Genomic DNA, 10,410 nt, shown 5'->3' with positions numbered 1-10,410 from the left:
GCATGCAACGATTTCAACTACAGAGGCCACAGCTATCAGTACAATGTTCAACGATGAAATGAGATCATCTCATGTTAGAAACACACTGCTTGACAACTATCTTAACAAAAAGAAAAAAAAAGAGAAATAAACTTTTGTCATGTCTTAGAAAGCAAAAATAAAAACAGACAACCCAACAAAATAAAATATTTATATATGTATCTATAAAGTGAAAGCAAATGAGAGAAACAACAAAAAACAGTAAAGAGCTTTAGAAGGGTTACGAAGAGTCCAGGTATACCAGCGCCGGGGTGGGAATATTTTCTTTGGGGCTGGTTACCACGTTGGCTTTGTTGTTTATCTGTGGGTATGCAGAAAATAGAAACAGAGACGCCTTAAACCCCTTGGTAGCCAATGTCTCTATGGTAGCGTGTCTACATGGAGAGAGAGACATGCAAATAAAGAGCCACTGGAGATGACCGTGAAAGACACTGATGACTGATGGGAAAGGATGATCACTTCTAGTCTCTGGTGGTCACGCACAGGCTGGGACCGTGCTGGGAGGGCAGGATGACCAAACAGACTGGGCTGTGCCACCTTTGCAAACAGACAAAGAGCTGCTTCAGCGGAGCTCGAATCGGGCTTTCGAGTATGAAATGAACACAACCCTTTCTCACACTCTTCAAGGCGGATTCTGTTTTCGGGCTTCCCACTGTTCACTGTTACGAATACATTCCTTTTGCTTTTTCATTTTATTCTTCAGCCTGAAGTCACACATCAGACCATCTTTCTCTGGGGAGCCATCCTTACTTTGTCTAGTAGGCATCCAGTTAAAAACTTAGATCTTCTGATGAGATGCAGGTATTATCGTATTGTAAAAAAATGATAAGTGTAAGGTCTCCTTAACCGTTACGCCTTCAATTATAGGTGAGGAAATCAAACTCTACTATATGCTGGATGTAAAAGGAATGTTTTTTTAATAATTGTTTCGGAGGAAAATACTATGTTTTCTGTCAAAGTGCTATTCCCATCATTGAAGAATATATTTGGTAACATTTTTGCCTTGCTTGAACACTATTGGATCTGACCATAAAGAGGATTTCATTACCGCTGCGGAAGCCACATTGTGAAAGCAACGCAGAGGGTCAGTAAGTATCACAATGGCCCACAGAGAAGATTCTTTGTGGCCAAGTGGCGACTTGAAACTACAGTTGAGTTTGGGCATTAAAGAATCAAAGACTAAAAAGTAATAATCAACATGCTCTTGAACCATGCATGACAACTTACGTTATGGTTACCAAACAAAAATAAAAATAAACATTCGTTTTCTTATACTTTATCGTGTAGGTGTTTTCTTTATACATTATTTTCTAAAGGAACACACCCCCATAATTTTAATATAAATGTATTTAAGGACTTAATGAAAAACATAGACTGCATAAAATAAATGAATACCACATGAGTACAAGTGATTACACCAATTTAATTGTGTTTTTGGGAAGTCTATACTTCATACCTATTTATCATACCGAAACTAGCACTGAGAAGAAGATAGAGGGTAACAGAAATTAATTTAGGTATGCAATATTTTCCTTTTCTGTTCATTCACATTTGTGTGGTTATTGGTATCAGTATTATTTAAATAAACCGTAACACTGTGCTCTGTGACATGCAGAAAAAGAGAGAAAACTTTTCAATTTTCCTTTACTGGAAAACTCTTTAAATGTAAAATCATCAATTTATATTTTGCACATAAACATTTTTTTCTTTAGATCAAAGTGAACAGAATTTAACATAAAATTTGTGCAAGAGCCAAAAAGTGATAAGAGGTGATGGAGTCTAAGAAAGAGGGGTCAAAACTCAGTATTTATGTTAGTATAGGGTGTAAGAGAAAGGGGAGGGAAGCACACCAACATAGCTTCTGATTCAGGAGAGTGCTTGGCAAACATAGCTGGCTTCCTGTCATCAGGGGCACTTACGATCAAAGTACCACATGTATGTAATAGGCTATGTTTAGCTTGTATCAGTATTCTCATTTCTGATTTGAGATAAGATACTTGATTTCTTTTCTGGGATGTAGTTGCCAAGAACTGCTTTATTTTAGTGAGAATGCCCCCCATGCACACCTGTTCACACAAACTTACCTGCACAAGCACATACGTGCTCACACACACACACATACACACACACATTCACACATGGATACACGGCATTCACACACCATCATCTCTTCCAGATGAAAGGCACTCTGTCTAGCTGAGCCACCCTTTGTTGTCAGCTGTGGGAAACGTGAGTTAAATGTCTGGGAGCCTCAACCCTCACCTTCAGTCATGTTTAAATGTGCAGTTGAAACCTTTTTCGTTAATGTAAACATTAACTTAATGATCATTTTCTAATATGGGAAATCTTTTGGAGGTATATGTAGCATTAATTAATTGAAAAAATGTAAGAGAATTTCTAAGTAAAAGGCCAGAAGAACTTCCATTCAAAAAATCAAATAGAAGCACGGGTTCAACCACAGCTGTCTTTTAAACATGTAAGAACTCTGGCACTTTTGTCTGTGAATGTAATTATTTTATATTATGGAAGCAGAGTATTTTTCATTTTCAAAAAAAACTGAATTGAACCAGATATTTATATGATGCACTACTGAATTACTCTGATGAGGCATGGGTATGATATTCCTGTTTCTCAAGTGTTGAATTTATTGAGTTTTGAGGTTAATGAACATTTCCTTTAAAGGTGCTTAACTAGGGTGGGTCCACTGTGAGATGACTTTCACACTCTTTATAAACTCCATGGTGAATGTAGTATGTGTGTCTCAACTGAGCATCACTTCTATTTTAGCAACATGAGCATCATTTTAAAAATAATCATATAGTGTTCCTTCAGTTATCAGTAAACAGACATTAATTATGTCATGGTCTTTTTATTTTCAAAGAGAAAATTGGACTTTGTCCTTGTAAGAGATCAAATCAGTCCATAGCATATGGATGTGAGTTGAACTTTTTACGTATTTAAAACTTCAGTTCCAGAGAAAACCAGTATAATGTGTAAGTGGAGTACCGTGTTTTTTTGATAGTTAACACCGACCTGTAACGGTCCTACACTTTCTCTACTGACACTAGCTTAGGTAAGTAAGACTGTTTTCTTCCTAAGAGTGAGTTTTCCCAAGAGGAGCAATCTGGCAGGTGGAGATCCTCACCATCATCTGAACACTCGAACTGGACTTCCTTTTCTGAATTGACCAGTCAAAGAGAAAGGAAAAGAAAAACATACGACCGGTTGAATTTAAAGTATCAAAGCACGGAGTACAGAATAATTTTATCTTTAAAGAAGGGGGTAAGTGGACTAGAAGAAGAAAAGTTCTGGAAATGTTTCTTTTTATACAAGGATAGTAGTGAAAATAAATTCCATAGGAACTCTGAGTTCTCCATCACCAAACAGTACAGAAAAACCCAGGAGAAGAAAACATTTGGAAAATTAAAACACCACATTTCCTCCAATGTACTATTGGGAAAAGGCAGCAGACATGAACTGTCATTATTGAAACCTAAATTGAATAAACTAAGCAGAAGGAAGATAAAATTACAGGGTGAGGGAAGCAATTGGTAAGTGGAAATGCCATCCTAATGGGAATCTCAGGTGCAAGGTCACCAGCACTTGGGAAGTTTCCAGGTTTGACCAGACAGGTGGTGAAGAAATGACTGGGCATGAACACTGAAGTGACAAATGATTTTTTAATGTTATATTTGCAACAGGAGTTGACCACTTGACTTTGGGTCAAGTTCAAATGTTAGAATAGTAATTAATTCCCAAGAATGTTGGAGTGTTGATGAGGAATGTATGCATCTGCCCTTGGAAGGGAAAGAAAAGGATTAAAGAAATAAAACATTTAGGTGATAACTCTGGAAAGATAACAAATATCATTATGCAAATAGAAGGTCACCTTCCATCAAAAGGAAATTCCCCTGAAGCAAAATACAATCAGTAGGAAATAAATTGCATTATTTTGTTTAGAAATCCAAGAAAGTCAAAATATCCTGCTGTTACTTTTCTTGGAAGATTTCTATAAGATTGGTTCGGAATATTCTCCTTGAATATTTCTCAATACCTTATGAGAGAAACACAGAAACAATTAAGAACTTTATAAAAAATGCCTGAGCAGAGAAATTTTAGTCATTTGATGTTATATTTTCCACATCTAATGTGAGGTTTTTTTGAAAGGCTATGCACTTCAGCAGCCTTCAAAAGTACATAGCATCATGATTTGCAAAAACATTTGGTTTTTACAGATTTTCAGGTCACCATGGTAGTTTGGGCGGAGAGGACATAGACGCTTAGTTTCTATAGGAACTCTATACTGGGTTTAGGAGTGGTTTTTTCCATGATTACTTACTATATAATCAGATAGAAAAATATATTTCTTGGTATAAACGTTAGTCATCATTGTGTATTAAATTATTTCTTATTTCAACTTGCATCCTTTATCAGAAACTATAAAAAATACAAGTTGCACAGACTTAAGACTTATATTTAACATTTAAAAATTATTCAACGTCAGAAATGGATTAGGAGCACCTGTTTAACTTACCTTCACTCCATCTGGTTTCTTCAACAAACTCTTGGCTGCTGTGAAATGAGAGCAAAATCAGCTTAGTGAGTTATCCTTAGAAACACATCACCAGGCAACAAAACAGTCAGGTCTCCTTCTACCACCTCTGCTGAGTTATGGCCAACATATGCCAAGTTATCAAGGTCACACTGATGAGCGCGAGCTTACAGGACATTGAAACACAGTATCCCTTTTCTTGGTTTGCCACAACAAATTCAGAATTAAATTCTGAGGTACTTCATTGGGTATAATTGAACAGTTTGCCAGTTGTGTTACTGGACTTTATTTCACCGTTGGTTGCGAAAAGGATACTGGAACTTTAACTGGACTATCCTTTTGGAATCCAGAAAGTTGGTATCAGTCTTGAGACATCAGCTGACAGATTGTATTACATGTTCATTCACACAAGTATGGTGACCATGTCAGTTCTGCCATTTAAGACCCTCTTTCTAGAGGCTGAAAACTCATTTGTAACAATTTGCTCTGACTAAATAACCTCTTTAATATATTTATGAAGTCAGGCAGTTTCAGTTTTACAAAAAATATTAACTGTATTTAAATGAAATGGCATATTATTGACCTAGAGCAAATTTTCAAAATGCTTAGTCCATGACCTTTTTAAAAAACAGCATTATGTATCCTTTTATACTTCAAAATCAGAATACAAAGGCTTCATAAACAATAAGCCTTTACATTGAAAAGGTAAAAATCATAAAATTTGAGACAAGATATAAAACAAAATGAAATCTTCAAATAAATCAGAGAAATCCTAAAGCATATGGTCTTATATGAAACTTCATTTTTTTTGGTGGGGAGTTTTTATCATTCCTTCTGTTACTGAACTTCTTCAGTGTAATTAAAAAGGTGAAGTCATCCCTTCAAAATACATACTTATGGATGGGTACATACACGGTGAACAGATAATATAACTGTCAATGACAATTAGTATGCCAGGTGTAGAATTTATGAATATGCAGGACAAAGTACACATTTATGATCCTATTTAATGTTAATTATGTATAATTATTTAAGAACATCCCAAAAGAATTTGGCATCACAAGTGGAAATACCTAGCTAGAATAGAACTGCATGAACATGTAATTTCCTGACATTCATCTGATCTGGGACATTATTTTGATATCACTTTGGTAAAATTTTAAATTTATTTAAAAGGTACAAAAAATGTTAATTTTATCTAGTTAATTTTATTTAGCAACATAGCTATTAATTTATTATTAATTGAGATTGTAAGAAATAGTGGCCTTAGCTATAGTACTGTTTGCCTGGAGCTGAAAAGCAACATTAAGTATATCCTGTGGCAGTTAATAGATTAGAAAGCAAACTCAGGATAACTGGAATCGCAATAGCAAGCAAAGAGAAGACAATGATCGGGGTAAGCAGGGATTTGGCCTTGGAGATGCAGAAATGTCCCTGTAGGTTACTCTTCACCTTACCTCACAAGAAATACATTCCACATAAAGGGAGAAAAGAAAAAACAAAAACAACTTTATAACCATATACTTCCGGACAAATTACTTTAAAGAACATGTTCGGCAATGAAATAGAATGAATAAAATACCCAAACTAAAATGCAATTTCAACTACAAGATGTTGTAACTGGGTCTAATGTTATTCAGTTGATTTGAAAGTGATGAATTAAAAAAAAGTTTGCTTTTCATGCTACGACACTCAGAAATGATATAAAATCCACATATTAGTCATGAGTTTTTAGTTTACAGGACGATGAACAGGAAAACATGAGGTCAACAAAAAGCTTTCATATGTGGGTACGTACATTAATACAGGCCCAATTTATGCCTAAGAGTGTATTTAACACTTCAACGAAATACACAATTTTAATTCTGGAGATTTCTTTTTCAAGTTAGTTTGCCATTAACAATTTATGCTATATGAATTTATAACAATTCATGCTACCTTTCATGATTCACTAATTACTGGGCCACAGTGATATATTAATTTATTTGAGTATAGTACATATTAGTTAATATTTAATGTATGGCATTGGACTCATATAAATGTCAACCATATTAAGCAAGTGTTTATAAAACAGGTAACTTGACAAAGGCAGCAACAAGGTTTTATTACACTAAACAAATCGGACAACATACAAACAACTGACCAACACAGTCCCTCAGTTTGTCGCCTTATTCATTGTGCTATCATCATTGTTGCTGTTTTTTAACAGCCTTTGGAAGGCCTCTTATGGTTTCACATCATCTAAAACCAAATGCTAAGGGGGGGAAAAGGTGATCACTTAACACAATAGTAAATAATAACTAGAAATTGGTTGAAGAACATTTAATAATGATATAATGGATCATTACCTGATAGCACAAGATTGCTTAGCATTTACAAAAATTTGACTTTTGGAAACCTGGACCTTTGAGACAATCTATCAAAGAAGAAGTCTCCAAGACTCAAATAATTTGTGGGAGTAATACAACCTTTATCTCTGTTTTAGAGAGTCACTCCTACAATAAAGAAACGCCTTGGCTTATTTTAGCCCATTATTTAACATGTTTATTTTTACCGTGAAATGATTTTGAGGAACGTTTATTATCCTATGATAGTACTTGGTGGAAGGTTCTCTGTAAATTCTTGACTTAGATACCTTTGACAGTTGCAATCATTCTTATAGCATGCCAAGACACTACTGTACGTCCGAAAGAACCTAGGCCTAAGAGAATGGGATCCTCAATAATGGTCTTCTTTTAACAATCTTGCTTATTGGGATTCCCTATGAAAATGAGACAGAAAAACCTTATTCATAGTTATTACTTTATGAAATTTCAGTTAATAAATTCTAGGTTCAGAATGCTGAGCCTAAAAATGAGTGAGTACACATTTCCACAACTTGTGCACACCCCAGTGTTGGACACATGGTTTCTAGTTGTGCACCAGCACTGACCACTGGCCGGAGCTGCCTGGGGCACTCTTGTGAGGGGGGCAGGCTTGTGAGGGGGCAGGTGTGGAGGCTCAGACAGCACCTGGGCCGATTGCTAAATGGCAGCCACAGGTGTAGAAGGAATCTACGCCACACATTTGCCGTCTCTCTGAGCAATGGGATTTTTCTAATTACTAGATTTTTTTTTTTTTAATTCCGAAAAGATAAAAAAGACTACTTAAAGAGGAGAACGGAGGATTAGGAGCAGAGTTCTGAATGCATGTACCTGAAAAATTCCTCGTAGCCAGCATGGTTGTCAAGATGGCACCCTGTCAAGGAAATAAGAATACAAAATCAATGTTGCCACTGCAAATCTTCAACCTAACAGACACACAGTCTTTGATAACAGAATCTCCTGGCCTTAATTTTAGTTAGGGGATTTTGATTGTTTGTTTCTGTTTTTCGGTTTTCTGAGAGTCACAGACCTGCGTCTCTCATGATGCAGGGACCACCCGCATGTGTGGGCCAGACTCAGATTATCGAATTGCACAGCTGTTTTCCACTGAAGGGAGGAACCGCCACACATGTGGCCACACTGATTTTAGGTTTTCATCACAGGTTTGATCCTGGTGGATATTCCATCTTCCCAAGCCCCAGAAAAAGAATCATAAGAGTATTGAGGTCTACACAGCGAATAGCCTTTGTGAAAATTACTTTCCTTACATAGCATTTCATTTCTCACTCTGCCAAATCTACTTCCCCACAAAAATATAAAATGGTTTACCTTTAGTTTTCTTCTAGCATTGAATTTCTTCAAGCAGTCTACAGTCTCCTGTCTGTGCATCATGGAAGCAACAGTAGAGCGTTGCTGGAAGAAGAGGAGAAAAAGTGACTCAACTGAGGATATTTAAAACATGCTAAGATTAATAATAGCGTCCTAGACTTCATCAAATCTCTATTAGCGGTGCTTCACCATACGATCAACTTGTAAGTATCCAATGACCAAAGTTATCTAAAAATAAAGACTGATTTTGCCAAAACTACTGGTGACTATGATGCCAAATTTATGTATATAAAGTATAGAAATGAATATCAACAATTTCCCAAATTATCCTTATTTCAATGTCTTTAATCACTTCTTTTATTGGGCTGCCTTTCATTTACTTAGCATTGTATTTATTGCCTTAAAATTTGATACTCATCCTGAGAAATTTCCTGAGGTCTCTAGATAACCCTCATCTCCACCCCCAATTTCACATTACTGTTCTTAGTACTTCTAAAGTATATGCAGACTACTATGGCCATTCTTTCATGCAATAAAACTCTCCTCTCAGCTTCCAAACCTCAAACTTGTTTCTAATGCTGCCTAATGGTAAATGAACTTTGTCTAATCTTTTCATCTGGGACACATTTAATCTTGGTGCTATTTTCTTAACCTCTGTTCATGAGTATTGTCAATAATTGATATGGGGAATACTCATTCCTTGTGTTATTATAGGCAATATTTATTTAACAACATATGCAAATCAGACCGCTACGGAAAGTGGCATTTTTCACCATTACGAAATTCATTTTCCTAAATACCTTGAGTCAAACATTCATTCATTCTGAGTTTCATTTTTTTCTGCAAAATTATTTTTAATCTATGAAAAAAATATTAAAGGAGAGTTTATCTTTCATTTTCGCCGCTGAGGTTTTTGGAGAACCGTCACTTACGCAGATCCATGGGTGCTTCAGCGCCTCTGAGGCTGTGATCCGTTTGGCAGGGTTGATGGTTAGCATTTTATTGATGAGGTCTTTGGCTTCGGGAGTCACTGTGTCCCATTCTGGTGACGGAAACTTCAAAAAGATAAATTTACAAAGAGTTTAAAAAATAGACATACTCTGTAAAACAGGGAAGAGCCAAATACACACATTATTTCCTTACTGCTGAATTTCTTCATACATTTACTTCTTGTATAAGTTAAATTGTATCTAAAATAGATAAACTGATCCAGATATATTCCTCCCCCTATGTAGATAACTGTATATATTAAAGAGTATCTGACAAGGGACCAACATATGTACTAAATTAAATATTACATATAGTAAAATACATTTTAAAACTCAGAAAAATAACTTAAGAATGTTCTATTCCTTTCAGAGTGTCTTTGCTTTGATTTGAAAATGAAATTTTATGTAATCTTTGTCAGAGTTGTTTGCAAAACTCAAAAAAAGCTAAGAGGTTATTACATGTATGAATGTCATCATGCTATTATGCCAAGGTTCAAAATGAGGTATTATATATTTTCACAGTTCATGAGCAATAATAGCAGAGATAATAAAACAGCTTTAGTTCCTGTGCCAAAATTGGCCCATTAATCGTGGCTGCCTGGAGTGCTGTAGTGAGAAGAATTCGAGACTACAAGGGCTTCAGTAGGATTTCATTTTAACACTTCAAGAAGGTTAATCTACCTAATTACAAATTTCACCAAACTATATGAAAGTAACCAAATCTCATAGCTTTTGGTAGGAATCCATTTTACCTTAATAACTATATGATGAAGCTACTTATCATAACTTTATTTTTTTCTGAAAAGATAATTATTTAACCTTACTTTCATATAATTAGCATATTTAGTAGAAATACTATTCTTCACTGGTTAAGAGACATTGAAATCACATTAGTTGCTAAATAACAGAATACCAGCTTCCTTTCCTAATTCGTGAATTTTTATAGACAATCCTGAAAACCAAAGCTGTTGTTATTATGTCATAAAATCAAATTAGTCCACGTTTAGTAGTTATAAAGGGGCACTTTGACCCATTGGCAAAATGCAACATGAGGAAAATAATATTGACTCTTTAATACCTGTAATTTTGGCCAGTTTAACAATTGTCATTTTTTAATTCCAGAAGTTTCTCTTTCACC

The 10,410-nt window shown here is 35.3% G+C and overlaps 1 protein-coding gene across 1 annotated transcript in view; it reads right to left on the bottom strand.

Moving 5' to 3' along the window:
- Positions 1-10,410, bottom strand: part of CAMK2D (calcium/calmodulin-dependent protein kinase II delta) — a 274,275-nt gene that overhangs the window by 44,197 nt on the left and 219,668 nt on the right. The window contains exons 9-13 of the mRNA XM_012655072.1: positions 9,216-9,338; positions 8,284-8,367; positions 7,786-7,828; positions 4,574-4,611; positions 281-340 (exon numbers count right to left, since the gene is read on the bottom strand). Of these exons, the coding sequence (XP_012510526.1) occupies positions 281-340; positions 4,574-4,611; positions 7,786-7,828; positions 8,284-8,367; positions 9,216-9,338 (348 nt within the window). The remainder of the gene's footprint in view (positions 1-280; positions 341-4,573; positions 4,612-7,785; positions 7,829-8,283; positions 8,368-9,215; positions 9,339-10,410) is intronic.

This window comes from Propithecus coquereli, unplaced genomic scaffold (assembly GCF_000956105.1).
Source record: "Propithecus coquereli isolate 6110/MARCELLA unplaced genomic scaffold, Pcoq_1.0 Scaffold46, whole genome shotgun sequence".
NCBI lineage: Eukaryota > Metazoa > Chordata > Mammalia > Primates > Indriidae > Propithecus > Propithecus coquereli.
Note: the sequence above shows the minus strand (reverse complement) of the source record. Positions and strands in the feature narration are given on the sequence as shown.